Source organism: Diadema setosum, chromosome 2, assembly GCF_964275005.1.
Source record: "Diadema setosum chromosome 2, eeDiaSeto1, whole genome shotgun sequence".
Taxonomy (NCBI): domain Eukaryota; kingdom Metazoa; phylum Echinodermata; class Echinoidea; order Diadematoida; family Diadematidae; genus Diadema; species Diadema setosum.
The window spans coordinates 11979746-11997045 of NC_092686.1; the positions used below are offsets into that span (position 1 = coordinate 11979746).

Sequence of the window (17300 nt, forward strand, 5' to 3'; positions counted from 1 at the left end):
TGGCGTTGCATGCGGCAGCCTGCTTCAAGGGCCTATCAATAAAGTATGTGTTTAGAAGAATGCGCCGTTTAGAGCGGTAGAGGTTTCATAATAACCATGAATTTCATGTTTTGCTTATTAGGAAAAACATGGAATCATTATTATTACTATTATTATTATTATTGTTATCATTATTATTACTATTATTGTTATCATTATTATTACTATTTTTATTATTGCTATTATCATTATTATTATCATTCTTATTATTATTATTATTGTTATTATTATTATTATTATCATTATCATTATCATTACTATTATTACTATTACTATTATTATCATTATTATGCTTATTTTCAGTGAAAGGTTACATCATTCCCCTTCGCAGAGTGCTTTTTGATTTAAACAAAGGTTATGGTCAATAATTTGATTTAATTTGATTTGATTATAAGTTAAACAACTCTGCGATAATTTGACGCTGCATCTATTTACAATGCATATTCTAAATAATTATGTTCTTCGTAAAATTCTAACAAAACAGAGAAGAAGTTCAGTGAAGATTGTAATAAACCATGCAGGTTAATGGGTGACCGTTGAGGACATCGGAACCTCATCGTTTCATCTTATTTACATTGATCAATACCACTCCTTCTGAAAAACATGTCTAAGTTATGTCCTCTTATGCCCAATCTTGCTGAAACGATTACATCTCGCTATTCCGAAGGTTAATTATTACTCAGGGCGGTTCGTTATTTCGAATGTTCGTAATTTCCTAAAATGAAATAACGTTTCGGACGTTATAATCCGAAAATGAAAGAGAAAAAAACCCTAAAGTTTGTATTCAGTATGTTCGTTTATCGGAAAGCGAAATAAAGTTCGAAATTCGCATCTTTTTTTTTTCTATGTTCTGAACCACGATGACCAACTTTCGGAACATTAATTATTTCATCTTCGGACTAACGAACTTCGGAAGAATGTCACAAATTCTCGAACTATCTATCTAGGTATACGGAATTTGTGTGTTTCGGAATAACGAACCTAAGGGATTTCATGTTCTGATTTTAATGAACAGCACCCCATGAAACTTCCACAGTCCAGATGTGTGCTCGCACTCAACTCTAGTGAACTTTGGCACATGGTGTCGTTTAACTTGAAACTGAAACGCCCCAGACGGAGTTGCAATGTGATATTGTTGTGTCTCGAAGGGGTCGCGTTTTACGAAACACATACACACACACACACACACACACACACACACACACACACACACACACACACACACACACACACAAGCATTTCTTCACGAGGATGAAAAAAAAAATAAACGGCCAATGAGATGGTGAGTGGAATATTGTCATGTCGTATTTCCGTGATACAATAACATGGGAACCCATTAACGTTGTTTGCTCCTGCTCTCCCATCGCAAACTTAAATGTGCGCTCCACAGTAAACATGTCCTTGACTCCAAAATATCTGAACTCAAGATTTTGTGCAAAGAAAATTCAGATTAGCAAAACCTCAGACTCAAGGTGATCTTTTCTTCTTTTTTTTTCACGACTGTGGAAGATCGTTAGTCCTTAAAGGCAAGGAATAAATCTATCAATAACTGTTATAGATGTTCAAGAAGTTTGGCATACAGAGGCCTATCGTATTTGGATGTACGGGATGGATTATCAGCTTGCTCCTATTCGTCCAATCAAGCGAATCTGGTGATCTGTTAGTTTATTTGTTTGTTCGTTCGTTTTGTCTTCATTTCCTTTGAGACATCCAATCTTGCATACCGTCCGAGTTTTCTTTTCCTTTCGTTTTGGTGCGTCTTTAGAACAATAACAACAACAACACACACATACATACATACATACACACTGCGTCGTAGCAAGGTTCTACAATATTTCATGAAAACAAGATTAGAAAGTTTCTTGACATTTCTTGACATTTCTCCCGACGCTACTGGTCTTGCTTTTGTTTCGTGCGTGTGTGTGTGTGTGTGTGTGTGTGTGTGTGTGTGTGTGTGTGTGTATGTGTGTGTGCGCGTGCGCGCGCGTCTGTCGGTGTGTTTGTATATGTGTTAGATGTGGGTGTGTGAGTGTAAATGTTCTCTTATCTGTGGATCGAGGTCTCTCGCCCACCTTCCTCACTCGTGTCGTGTCACTTTGGCTCACGATGCAAGAGTCTAATAGTATATTGATGTATTAATCCATAAGTGTAGGCTTATTCTTTAGTTTCTGTCTGACATAATCATGTATTTTTGTGATTTTGGCGCCACCCATCACACTTCCGCACACAAGCACGCCTGGAGCCTTTGGCAAGGGCTAAGCATGCAGCTGCCATGTATGTGTTTCCACCAATACCCACAAGGATTATTGACTTTTATCAGCTTTTGTTTGACCTTTACATCTCAGAAAATTATATTCGAAAACCCATCGACGCAACCACAGCACGCATCATAATAGATATTTTTTCCATCACGCTTTTTCACGTACACTGTGACGTAATAACCAGATGAAAGCAAAATGGACTCTCTGACTCGTCTCTGGAAGAGACGACGGATATTGCGATTCCTGTCTCGAAAAACCGAGCCAGAAAACCAAACTAGATGTGTCCGAGTGAAGGGAAGACTAGAGCTAAATATATGACAAGTATACATTCGACAAGACGCCGACCAGTGGACTGTGCCAGCTGCGCAGGAATTGACCTCTATTGTAGAGGGTGTCTGGTGATGATGATAACACGGCCTTCAATCGATAGAAGGCTTCCCACACACTGTCTTTTCTCACGAAATGATACTCCAGAATATAAGCTTGTTTTCTGACTTCAAAAGCATCAAAGTAAAGCAAAGATTTGTGAGCAAACTCGGAGAAATTTAAAGGTAGTGCAACTGAATGTTCTTACATCACATTACGACTAGCGGTGTTGCTAGACTAATACTTAACCCGTCGGCATCTGGTTCCGCCCTATATAGTGTCATTGCTTGGGAGGGGGGGGGGGGGTCATCAGATTTGGAAAGGTTTAGATCCACATTATTCTCTCTCCTGGATTCAATTTAATCAAGGAAATCAATTTCTCTGTGCTCTGTTTATGTAGTGATTCTGCTGTGTCGGTGTTGTTTTATGTTGTTTTATCGATTGTGTTATCATTTTCGAGCGGCATGGTTATGTCGTTATATGAGTTGCTGAAGTGGCATAATATCGCTCAAGTTTCTTTGATTTTAAAGTTATCCAAACTTACAGATATATTCATGTTGGCGCTATATATGCTCCACTTGAATATCACAAAATTCTTCCGAGTACTCAATACACTGGGGACAAAATAGATAACATACTAGTAGACGTTAGCCACGCGGACGGAGGGTGGATAGATGATTGGATCAGGGAGGTGGTTTCCCCTCCCTGATTGGATATTGAAGGGGTTACGTTGCTCTTATACGTTACACTTGGAGAGACATTAACTCATTCTTAGAGGTGTGATGCTCTTACAGATATATACCAAACAACTTTTTTGGCATCAAAAAGTATGCATTCTAACTTTTGTTAATGTGACATAAAACTTTTTTTAAATTCTCCATGCAAATCTTTAAAATGTGTTGGTACATAGCCAATATAATCACGTTACATAATGATTTTGGCATGCACTAAATAAAAAGTAAACATCACTTGAAGAAAAGTGTTTTCATGAAGAAGAATGTTGGCGAGACATACTTTGTATCTATAAATCAATGAGACATACCACGGTACCATTTGTAGTGAGGTTGAAAATAATTGTTTACTCACGTTGCTTATGGTAGATATACAAACTTCACTGAATATTGATAAATTTGTGTTGAAGTTTTAGCATTTTGTGATATTTGAAGGACAAAAAATACTTAACAATTGAGAAAATACATTCCATTTTAATTTCTAAGCTCGTGTCACCAACCTGTGAAATGGCCCATACAGACAGTTGGAAAGAAATAATCAGAATATTATTCAATAACTGTTTTTTTTTTATTAGTTTTCGAGAATGCATATATGATATAAATAAATAAATAAGTATATATATATATATATATATATATATATATATATATATATACATATGTATATATGTATATATTATATACATACATACATACATACATACATACATGTATACACACATACAGTTAGAGAACAGAAAGACACTTGATGTACTGTGATAGTGGCATTTACAGCAAATACTCCTTTAATCCATAATGATTACAACTTAGATTGTTAGATATTATGTACACAAGTTCCAGCATCACATTTCATAATCCAACTCATTTCCTGATTTTAAGCGATTACGTTGACAACGATCTTTCAGCTAGTACCTAAAAAAACCCACCATCGTTATTTTGCTTTAATCACGAATAATGAATACAAAAAAAAAGGGTGGAATAAATGATAAATGGAAATAATCGAGTTGCAGGTGACAGTAAAATAACTCATATTGATAACATCATTGTTTATTTTCTTTGGCTTGAGAGTGATAATATGTCGCCCAGAGGCCTTATCCCAGCCAACTAAGACGGTTTCCTCCACCTGCACTTTTACACGTGTTTAATTTAATTTAAAGATAAATTAATGTTATTAAACATAATTATAATCATGTTCTTCAAGTACTCTTTTTTCTACTCTTGTTTATACTTTACTGAGAACGTCGTTGATTTGTCATGAGGATTTCAATTGAACTTAAACAGGAAAATAAGACAAACTGATACTGAAACTGAAAAGTAATACATAGGGAAATATGAAAGTGCATCAATTTTTTTTCTTCAGTTTCTGAGTGGGAATTCAGCGGTTACAGCAATCGTTCAACTTTCATACAAGGTCATGTACAATCATTGATCAAACGCTATTAAGCACCTCGAGTTACTTTAACTTGATACGTTGCCAATTCAAAATAAGTTTTCCCCCCATTTGATTCATATTCCCAGGAAAGCATATATGACGTGAAAACAAGGACTACATATTGTACTACCTTACTTCAGATTGTTTCATGCCAGCCCTGACGTAACGAAGCATGACACGTATATGTTGGCAGTGTTAAAGACACATCTTAGCATTGTCATGGGTAAGTTTATAAAACAACAACAACAACAACATCCAAGAAATAAGCAAACAAAATATGAACTTTTCTGGCTAAGCTGTATAATGATGTTCAAATGGAAGAAAGGAAACCCTGAAGCATACAAAAACAGAACTGATGTCACACCACCACAGCAATGAATAAAAACCCCATGCTGGTAAACCGTTTCCAAAATTACTTTCATTCTAACACCACCGTCCCTGGAGGGAAAATCGTTTGTGGCAGAGTTGGTCGCTCACAAAAGATCACTTTTCAAACAATTTAACTGTAGTTTCGACCACATTGTTTTCATAGCTTCACTTTCTTTTTTCGCAATACATGTATCAGAGATACTGATTCCTGCTCGAAAGAACACAGTGTAGCACAGTGTGTTCACAGTGTGTTTGCATAGTCGGCTTTGTGACAACGCTCAAATTTAACAGTGTGGAGATGATTTCACACTGTGGTGTGGTTTTCACAGTGTTCACATAGTGTTGTTCTGTTTCACACTATGAATTGATGATTCACACTGTGTTCACAATGTTAAAACGCTCGAATTTAACAATGTGAAGAGATTCCATACTGTTCACACTGTGGTACACCGTGTTCTTTCCAGCAGGGATAGCATGGAAGACCTTGCAGCGAAGGTTTTCAGCTAAAAACAATGTTAAACGATGGTCAGTGGGTATGGTGCGAAGTGGCATGTTATTCCTATAAAGTCACACATCTCGATAAATACAATACCCACTACAACTTCGATTATACTTACAAAATGTACAACACTCTGGCTACTTCTCAGACTGGATGGCCTTCCACCCAATTTGCCATTGTTCGTATATCTATGTATAACCTTCACTCAAAGCCACATCCTATATGCGATACAATATTTACACTTTACCCTCGCTTCCGTGATCATCATAAAACTTTGAGTGGCAAAGGAATTATCACTTTTTGTTTTGCTCTGATGTTTATGGTGTTATGTTTTATAGTACTGTCGTCACAGAAAACAATTTCTTTTTCAATGAGAAGAAACGAAGGTGCACTTTCGAAAGCTCACACTAAACTAGTACACTATCACCACGTGACCATTAAAATGCAGATTATTGCATCGATATTAAAATAATCAATAACTGACACGTCTGAGGAACATCAGAAAGGTGAGATGGCCCACCGCTAAGAGTCCATTCGCAGAAACATCTCTTTGATCCCGGTCTAACTCCACTCCCGTATAGTTGTGATTTTGGTTCTGTTTTGTTGTCCATGTTTTGAGGGGGGCATCAGTGAGATTCTCAAACTTTCTCGAGATAATTTTCCCCCGCTGTGGCAGTCTTTCAAGGAACTCACTGACCTGCAACGACACGTAAAATATGAGAAATGTTATTGTCATTGCAAATCAACTATTGAATTGAAAATTGAATTGAATTGAAATCAATGGATGCACTATTCACAATGAATGGCTCTATCATTTATCTAATGCTTTGCACATTAACATCACCATTGTGATTATCATTTGAGTGGTTTTTGTTTGTTTGTTTGTTTGTTGTTTTGTTGCTCTTAAGGCAGACATTTTTTTTTAGTATTATCCAAATAACAGCCTGCAACAGGCGACGGTAATATAAAGAAAAGAAGGCAAGAAAGAATCCAAGATCCCAGATATTTCTGCGAATGGTGTCTGCGGTTTTTTTTTTTATTACCTTTATCAGTTTTCTTTGAATCCTTCATCATGGGAATCTTAACTCCAAAGTAAAAATCATTGAAAATTGATCAGGTTGTACCTTTTTTTTTATTCGATTTTATTGATTCCTAAATCTCTCGACAAGCTCAACTTGGATTAACCGATGGCGTCCCAAGCCGACAAAACTCCAGAGTCCAGTGAAAACTCAATGTTTTAGCCGGGTAACAACAGACAAACTGAATTCAGTCTATATACATTGTACAGTATATATACAATATGTACACTAAACATACAATAGATTGATCGTAACACAAACCCAGGATACAGCTACAAGGTACTTTGTTGCAACGATGAAGCAGCGAAATAGTAATCCATCGCCCTTCTACTATACGTGGTAGAAGTAACAACTACAATATACGTGTGTTTGTAATATACATGAATACATACTGCTTTAGAGTAATGACATGAATACATGTCCCTCCATGTCTTTGTTATCTCTTGTTTATTATGTACATTGTACCTAGCACGTGAGCACTGCACATTGTCGTGATTATTTCAGTAGTTGATAATTGTTGGAAGCTGGTGACAAGGAAAATCTTATTTCAGTTGAAGGCGAAGAATATCAGTACTTAAAATGACACGAGGAAGAACAGTGTAATCTTAAGAGATAATCTTGACTTTTTGATTTCCAGAAAGCTTGTCTTCATTTGAAATTCAGCAAACCTTTTGGCAAGTCATACAGTGCAAGACTCCAAATTCGTTTTTGTTTTTGCAAAGCTGAAATTCATTTCGGTGATTGTGGAGCCTGTATTCCCTTAGGCCTACTACTTTCGAGGTGGCTTTATGTTGCTTTAAAATACTCAATGATAATATTATGTTCATAATCGATGTACGTGATAAATATGTGTTAAAGGGTAACAAAGTAACATTTACCATTGCGTTATAAGTTTGTCAAACTCAGTTCCATGCCAGGTTTGCGGCTATTTCTGCAGAGCAAGAAAGTGAAGATATTCATCAGCTGTGAGTTATTTCTTAATAAAGTTTCTCTCATGCGATTCTATAAATCCATCAATCAGTTTGACTTTTCACTCATGAGGTGGAACAACCTTCCCACCTGAAGGTTTGTTTACATAGAGGGGTCTGGTCTCTCCTGCGTCTACATCATTTCGAATGAAGAATCATTTAAGGGAGTACATTATCTACGCCCAAAGTACAATTCCAGGTTGGGGTTAACTTCCATAAGCAATTCAAAATCAAACACACATTGTGATACACGTTTCAAAAATAAAGTTTGGGTAGGATATAAAATGCGTTGACGTTATTTTAACCAGTTAAGGGAATGTATTGGAGGTTTAAGACATCTCACCCAAGATACATGTAATTTGCATGATCTGGTTGTCCACTGTTTCGCGAAACTTCAAAATGCCACAAATTTTCTTTAGATTTTTTTTTTTATTTTATCTGATCTCATTCTATGCGTCAACTTGAGGTTGGGTAAAATTGCACTTTCATTGCACGTCTTGAATATGACGTAATAAGTTTCTTACATTTTTCTTTCCACTTTTTTAAACTTTTTTTAAAAACTTTTGATCAAATATCGTTCTTTGCTTCATTTGGTACATATCCAATTCAAACGTACAAATGTGATCTCACTCAAGGCAAGTATTTGTGTTTGATAAAATGAAATGTGCTACATTGCCACATCGAAAAAAAAAAAGAAAAAAAAAACTCCCTCATCATCTGTAGTTATGTACATGTTGTGTTTTTTTTTTCTTCAGTCTGCCCAAGTCAATTTTCGATGAAACGCATAATTGTCTGACACAGAAACTAAGTGCATGGAAAATGGTAGTGCATAAAATATATCATGAGGCAACAGGTGCAAATACGTATCATGTACACCTAGGCTCACTACTGTCGTACCTTCCCTATCCTTTATTGGTAGAAACCTCTTCGCTGTGCAACAAGGGAATGTCTAGTCCAGATTCCGGGGTGGCCTATATTGTACTCGCGTTTGATATCGTTTCTATTGTATATTGTCTCCAGTATTCATCGATATCGGATGGCTTCATTTTACGTAGAATACTTTGTTTTTCTTCATTTTGATGTGGATTGATTTGAAATTATATATTGATATAGACTGATATCACGCATTTTCTTTCATGTAGGTCGATTATAGAATATGAACGGCTGTAGATCTTCAGTCCTTTCAGCGTGTTTTTTTTTTTCCGGTTTTTCCAAGTCGCTGGGCGGATTTAGTACTCTTCATTCTCCTCTGAAGCATCTGTAGTTGTTTGATCTAGCACTGTCGTCATTTCTATTTCTTCCGTGACTCCCGTTATAAGGGTAGTTGAAGCTGTGGAAGATAGAAGTCACGTTCTACGTCAAATTACGAGGATCTGATTAAAAACGAGAGACCCGGAGGTCTCGCGCTCAGCCGAGTATTGGAAGTTCACCTTTCATGCATTCACCATGCAGCCTATTAGACAGTACATTAGAACAAAGCAAACTATGGGGACAGGGGCAGCTTTGGAAGCCTCCATGGGGCATGGTGTCCATTTGTATATTTTATCACACTGGTACAAATACCTGCCACGTACATTCTATACTAAGAAATTTTAACTTTGCAGTTTTTGTTTTGTTTTGTTTTGAGATCAAAATGTAAAATGTGACTCCCAAGTTGGCCCGACCCCCAGACCTATCATAAATAACCTTGAAAGTACATTCAATAATGCATTTACTCATAGCATTTCTGGTTTGAAACCATTTTTTCTTTCTCTCTACTCTAAACGGGGTTTCTGGGGGTCCTTGCATTCAATATCATATTGTAACCTTTTAGAGTGATAATACCTATCAAGTTTTTCAGGAAGAAGGTGAAAATAGGAATATTGGCCCGAATTCTGTCTTCCCCGCAGCACTTGTGCAAAATGGTTACGAAAACTGTGTGATTAAACATTCATGAGACTAATTCACACATTTAAGTGCGACAAGCAAAATTCATAATTCGGTACCGACGAGAGAGCTAAAAAACTATTCGAATGTTTGAATTTACTATACTTGGCCATAGGTCAACTACGCAATGCGACAAGATGTCGATTCAACGTCCTCCTTGCAGATACTATTAATTTTGTGGCCTGTCTTATTCGGATTCCCTGGTGGAAGGGAAATAAAACTTCACTTTAAAGCCGTCTACACTGAAACGTACAAAATTTGACAGTTTAATTGAAAGCTAAAAAGGTCAAGGAATATTGGGAAGTGAAGAATTCCTCAGATATTAGTGTGATGTGTGATAGAATGCATTACATTAAAAATAAGTGACAATAATGATTTCGTCCGGTATTCCACAGCAGCGAGATCCTCATTATGTCCTATTTTAGTGTGACTATACCAAATCGGACACAGGAGGATTTTAGTGTGACTACCAATACCGTTCTTTTAGTCTGACTACCAATACCGTTCTTTTAGTCTGATTTGGCTCTATCTTTCAAAGCCAACTTGAACATCGCTCTTAAGTTCACTTTGAAATCTGCTCGGAATATTATTTTGTTGAATCAAAATGGAGTCGCATGTGCGCGTCATGATGAGTGGCGTCCTATACTCACCCGCTTGTTTACAAGCGTCGCACTCGCCCGCCCAGACCGTGTGAAGCGCTGGGCCTGTACAGTCGGCACCGCCGTTAGCGGGAGCTGGGTTGTCGCACTCTCGGGTATACATTACGAGCTGGGAAGTCGACTGGCATTGAGGATCGCCGCAGTAAACTTCACTCCACTCTCCCCATTTCCCATCAACTACATTGAACACAAGGAGAAAGGAACATGAAACTTTCATGGTTAAAGGGCTATAATGCAAATGCATGGTGATTTGTTTTGATTCAAGATGAACACCGAACATCACTTATGTGGCCAAACGAATATCCAGATATATTCCATAATTATATTCTATAACATTTTGAAACTATTCTTCTTCATATTACTTGGATACGCCCGCAAAAAACCCTTCGAAATCCAATATTCTACTCGTGACCTCATCTGTCAAGCATTGCGAAAGTACTACCATACACTCATGTTATAACAAACACGGTTATAACGAAATTTCGGTTACAACGAAGTAAAAATTCAGGCTGCATTATTATCCACTTTGTGTATTTTTATTGTTCGTTATTTGTTCGGTTATAACGAAATTTCGATATAACGAAAGAAAACTGCCGGTCCTGAGGACTTCGTTATAACGGGAGTCCACTGTATGTTAAACAAAAGATATTGCATACACCGAGCATAACTTCCACGTTTCTGTGTTACTAATGTGACTAACAAAAGACGTTGTCGAGGAACATGCAAATTGTGCTCGGTTTCGGGAAGGTCCTTTAAAGCAAATCGTTCAATTCCCACTCAACTGTAAGTGTGATGCTAAACTTGTAGCGCAAGTGTACAATCTCTTTAGTATAGATTACCAAACCTCAGCGCACAATCTCTGCTACTTTTTACCCAACTTCTTAAAACTCATCATCAATATTTTCGGTAAATTTTGGTTGCAAGCATAACTTTCTCAGTATCTGAATGAATAAATCATTAATTTATCATAATAATTTCATTTCATTTGTCTTATGACTGTCTTCAGAGCCATCCATGCCGTTGACAATATTTCCCCTTCACCCATTCCTTTGTCTTGACACTCGCAATGAATAGATCATACAGCCATTCAAGACGTTGTACATTATGAGCAAAGCACTACTAAGCTTACCTAAAATATAGGCAAATATAAAATGGTCAAACTGTTAATTGATAAATCTCTGTTCTTTTATATTCATTCATTCATTCATACATTCGTGCTTTCCCCTTCAAATGATTCCTTTATTGTAAATTCATGCCCTACGTGTATTATATTTCTATGTCATGCTTCAAAGAACAATGATATTGCTCACATGTTAATTTGGGGCCTTGTTTAATTACGCAGTTTCCATCAACTTGTCGTTACAATGTCCATAACAGAAACAAAATACACTCAGATGTACGTCAGTTATTACTGTGGCATCTGTCAAAATCATATCTCTTTCTCTGTGATGTAGCATTCTTGACTACAGAGCTAGAAGGTGTTTACAGGGATGGTACAGTTTTAGTTGAGATGGGACTTGAGGTTTCTGACGTTTTTTGATGATTTTGTTGGTTTTTTTTTTTAGATAATGAGATACCTCTTATGAAATATGAAAGAGCATATAATTCTAAGAGGAATTCAAAGTTTATTTGATAAGAATTAGTTTTGAAATTTGCTGAGACATCCAAAACAAAGCAATCATAAAGCAATCGCTTTATATTACTTTTGTTTTTGGATATCTCAGGCACTTCAAAACCAATTTTCATCAAATAAACTTTGAATTCTTTTCAACATTCATGAAGTGGTTTCTAGGTATCTCGCAAAAAGTTAAAAAGTGATTCCTCACCTCAACCAATACTTTACCATCCCTTAAAAAAAAAAAAGAATTACACAAATTATACAAATGACGTAACAATTGTTCGATTCAATGGAGAGACACCTGCATTTCACTTCCTCGTTAATCCCGCCCACCAACGCGCTATACCCTTTACTCTACTCATATAGGGCTCACACCCGTAAATACAAGGGAATGCCCCAGGCCCCTTCACAAATTCGTACCAAAGATACCAAAATAAATGAAGAAAAAAATTGATTAAAAATCAATGATGTAGTTTGGCAAAAAACTGAATAGCTGTAGATATTGAGTATGAATTCCTCTACAAATTACATTTTGGTTGGAAGATGAAAGCTTTTCTGGTGGAATTTGAGGGGACTATATTTCATTGGGTACGTGTACGGAAAATGGGTGATTTTTTGAGTGATAAGAACTCGTAGTCTGGCTTTGCGGACCCCTGGACAGAATTTGAACTGAATTATCCACCCTGAGAATTTGATGGGTGAAAGGGTATATCTAACTTATCCAGGTTAGTGAAGCTGAAACACCTCATTTCTCCCAGCTGTTTTACAGAATTTTTTGAAATTTGATTTTTAACACACATCCCTATGGGGAAATATTTATGGGTGTGAGCCCTATAGGATAGCTCCTGCCCAAGCTCCGCCCTCTCCCTTTGATGTGCTCACACCCCTCCACTCCTTTGACCACGCCCTGTCGTAATTCGACGTACCTGGACACGGTTCCTCGGAGCAAGCGCTGTATGATACCGGCGTGGCATTACCAGGAACATCTAGTTCAGCAGGAAAAAAAATAAACAACAACAACATATGAATAAATAAGGTGCAAGGTGTTTGTTTTGGTTTTATTCTAGGTCGCCTCTATCACGATAAGTGTTGTTGTTTTTTTTTTTGTGTGGAGTGAACAGCAGCAGCTGATCACGCAACTCTCTAGAAGTTTTGTGCCGCGGACATTGTGTTTTGTGTGTGTGTGTGTGTGTGTGTGTGTGTGTCTTCTCTTGTTCTTTTTATATTCTTCGACGTCTATATTTCCCTTATTCATAAATTGTCATTCCTTTCAATTGTAAATATCAAGTAAGAATTTATCTCATATCAACATCTGGCAATCTACACCCTACAAGCAATGCTTTCATGTATATCTTATTCCTCGTATTTCACATGTTTAATTGTCTTGAATGCTGTATTTGACAATTCACCCATGCATATTTTTTTTTTTTTGGTTATGTTTATGGTTTAACTGTTGAAACGCGGAATATGGAACAATAAAAACAAACAAACAAATGAACAAACAATTGAAATTGAGCGATCTAGTGCATATTTTTGGTTAAATATTTGTAAAATTTGCAATCAATAAAAACCAAGAAAAATTTCCACACCCCACGAATTATTAGGGGGCAAAATGAGCTGCGGCCCCCCCCCCCCCAACATTTTTAATGGGCAGGGATTTTTTGGATAAGAGCAATTAATAGGAAACTGTTGAAAAACTTGTGACCATCTGAATGTTAGTAATCTGACATGGCATAGTCGACATTAACATTGGGTTAAGCGACGTCAAGTTGACATGACCGCCGTGAGATCATCCATCACTTGTCACGTTACTCGTTAAAAAAAAAAAAATCTAAAAAAATGCACATTATCGAATATCGGGAGTCCTATATTCCGTTAGTGACTCCAGCTGGTAGAAAACATTGTATAGGGAAACAACCTTTTCCTGTCATGCCCATTTCTTCAGAGAAAAGTCAGGAAAATGAAACATAGAAACATAGATACTCAGTAGATAGGACTACTAAACGCTTATATTATAACTTTGGAGCCTACATCGTGCAAGCTTTGCTTTTTGGTAAGTTCCTCTTACACATCATTTATATTTCCTAATATATTTCTATAATTTTGTCTCAAATTGACTGCTGTGTTCAACGTATTTTTTTCGAAGTCAAATGAGATGTCACCAAAATGTGGAATATGGAATAATCATGATAATGTTCGGGTTTTTTTTATACACGCTACACATTTCTAGTCATGTGATGTCACGAATGGAAGCAGCCTTCTTAAAGCTGAATGCTTTACTGACATCCAACAACTCAACAAACAATGATCGCTTTGTCCTTTGTCATGAACTCAAGACCAGTGTCAAATCTAAACCAGCGCATCTTTACCGTGCTCTTGGTTATGAAAGAAGATTACGTATAGTCAATTAAAGGGTTTTTGTTCGCCTTTAGTTTTGCACCAGAGGCATACACACATCTTCGTATATTTGTATGAAATATGTATCTAAAACACATACTCCCGTACATATTTGTATTTACACACATAACACATAATATAATTACTTTGTAATCATTATGCAACTGTATAAAGCAATTTTGACAATCAATGAGGCCTTATTTATCTAGAAACATTATAGCACGCCTAACTGTTTATTGTTACTTTTATGTTGGGTCTTTATTTTGAATCACGCTGCCACCGTGTCACGTTATCACGGTATATCATGAGAACAATTGCAGAAAATTAGATTCTACATGTTTTTTGAAAAACGATCCTTGGGCAGCTGAAGAGAAAAACATCATATCGTAGAATGCAGCAAAAATTTCGCTTATACACTTGACTAAAACTCTTGTTAAAAACTCAGCGCGTACTGAAAGCTTGTACTCTCCTTCCATGGTCGTATGGTCTCTTAATAAACTCATTCAAATGATTTTCTACTTTCGGGGAAACGCTAATTGTATTCCAAAACAGCCAACAATATGAAAGCGCTGTGATGAAAAGATACTTACAGCATATGTGCAGGAGAACCCCCAGTAGTAGACAACTGCTCCAAATTCTTGTTCGTGAAATATCCATTATTCGTCCAAATGCTTTATCAGATACCAGAGAATATATAAAATCCTCCCTGTGCCGTCGAACACCAATATGAAAGCGAGAGAGACGGGGGGAATAACAACCCAAAGATACAAAGGATTCTATCTGGTGGAAGTGCAGCAAGCAGGCGTAACTATGATGGTATTAACGCAATGTAATATGTCTACCTACGGGTGTGTTCCGTTCGCTGAGCTGTCCACGGACTGTTTGGCGTGTAAGACGGAAGGTGTCGTAGATTTATATAGGTTACGCGCGAGTGCTGCAGTGCGTACTACTTTGTATTGTGTCCTTGCCAGTATGGTAAACCGAAACTTCCGTTTTTGTAAAGTAATCAACGGCCTGGGTCGGGAAGGAAAGCAACTTATATAACAAAACAAAACAAAGGAAATAATGAGCAGAATAGTGCGTCACTATCTCTCTCTCTCTCTCTCTCCCTCTTTCTATCTGTGAGTGTCTGTGCGTGGGTATATGTGATTGCTTCCTTTACAACTCGACGTTTGATGCGACATGCAGGTGTTTATTGGTTTTTTTAAAACTATATTATGGAGTTGATAAGCTTTTCAAATTTAATAGGGCATAATCATCATCAATATTACACGATAGAGTATACAATCTGCGCAATTTAAGTGGCAAGTGTCCATTATCATTGTAATTATTATCATTATTAATATTATAATTGCCATTTACATCGTCTATTGCGCAGCTACTAAAATTGCATACTCTATACTGGGCAATTTTTAATGATTATGACCAATCAAATATTTTGCCAAGTGGAGTGCAAAGTTTGTAAACCTTGACAATGCATTGGTTCAGAAGTCTTCCTGAATTACAGCTGAGATTTCAGAGAGTACCTAGACTAAACTCTGCACGGTGGTTATGGCTATTATTGATGATCAAGACTTGCCGAAAGCTCGTTTTACCCCTGAAATAAGATTAGCGACGGAATGGCTAGTAATTTTTCAACATTATGTAATCAGTTCCTTCTAAAAGGGATGGTACAGTTTCGGTTGAGATGGGTTTGCATCTTTCCAACTACTTTCGATGATTGCTTTTCGAGATGATGAGAAACTTCTCTATTATGAAAGAGCATCGATTATAATTCTAAGAGGAACTCGGTATTTTATTTACCTGGATGAAAATACGTTTTGAAATTGCTGAGATATCCAAAACAAATTTTCATCAACAAGTAAAGTTTGAATTTCTCTTAGAACTGTATGATCTTTAACATTTCGTAAAGTGTTTTCTAAATATCTCGCAAAAAAAAAAGATTCAAGCTAAATCCTCACCTTAACCAATACTATACCATCCCTTTAATGCATAATAACGGAGGACACACAGACACATCTATACTTACACACAGTGTAGCCAGCGGAAGACTTTCGATGCGATGAGCGCAATGATATAAGATGTTACTATATGTTTGGGGCGAATGCACCCTACAAGCTTTGCTTCTTCAGCATTCCTCCCCATCTCCTGCATTTTCTCAACTTCAGAATGTTTTTTGTGCTTTTTCTTTTTCACCTTATCATCTTTTATATCCATAAGTTCCATTCATCATATTTTGTAATATTGACATATATATGTATCTATATTTTATGTGGAAGGAAAAATGTATTTACAAATTCTGTTGGAGATGGGAAAAAATAAATGAAATGAAATGAAATGAAATGAAATGAAATGAAATGAAATGAAATGAAATGCTGCATTTGCATAATGTAACTGTAACCAAACATCATTTCATCGTCAAAAGATGTGTAAAATTCAGCAGCGCAAAAGTTTTTAGTCTATAGTTGCATTTAGGTATATGAACGAAGAGTGGAAATTTGCTCCAAGTTTCAAACAAATTCAACTTCTATGAAGCGGGTAGACATTTGTGTCTTCTGCCCATTGCAGTTTCCGCATTCCATTGGCATACTTTCCCCACATGATATTCGACCCATAATAGAATACAAAAGAAAAAATGTTCACGCTCCTGGCCGCACGAGTTTTTCTTTTTATTTCACAGAGGCAATGGTATTTAGATTCCGCTAGTTGAAACTATCACGTATCACCCGCAAGAGATCGACTTATGTTATTCAGTTTGACATAGCTGTGACGACTGACAAATTTACGGTGTAGTAAACTATCAAATTCGCATAACTTTCACAAACGTCCGCCATCACGCGAATTGGGTGAGGGGTGAGGGGGCTGGCTTTGAGCCATGAAAATTGACTCTCTTGAATCTTTCCGAGTCATCGCAAATTGTCAAGGATATCTTGGTACTACCTGTATTAGTTACAGG

At 36.8% G+C, this 17300-nt stretch overlaps 1 protein-coding gene across 3 annotated transcripts; it reads right to left on the bottom strand.

The window, feature by feature from the left end:
* Positions 1-4164: 4164 nt before the first annotated feature.
* On the bottom strand, positions 4165-15212 carry LOC140239826 (properdin-like). Of its 3 annotated transcripts, XM_072319657.1 has the most exons (5): positions 14935-15212; positions 12874-12933; positions 10321-10506; positions 7655-7707; positions 4165-6394 (listed from the first exon to the last, which is right to left on the bottom strand). In XM_072319657.1, exons 1-4 carry the CDS (start codon positions 14999-15001, stop codon positions 7679-7681), a joined length of 342 nt encoding a protein of 113 aa, XP_072175758.1. In that variant the 5' UTR covers positions 15002-15212; the 3' UTR covers positions 4165-6394; positions 7655-7678. The 3 variants fall into 3 exon arrangements, with proteins under 3 accessions (XP_072175758.1, XP_072175766.1, XP_072175751.1); XM_072319665.1 differs by lacking the exon at positions 7655-7707; XM_072319650.1 differs by lacking the exons at positions 4165-6394; positions 7655-7707 and adding an exon at positions 8446-9074.
* Positions 15213-17300: the final 2088 nt, after the last annotated feature.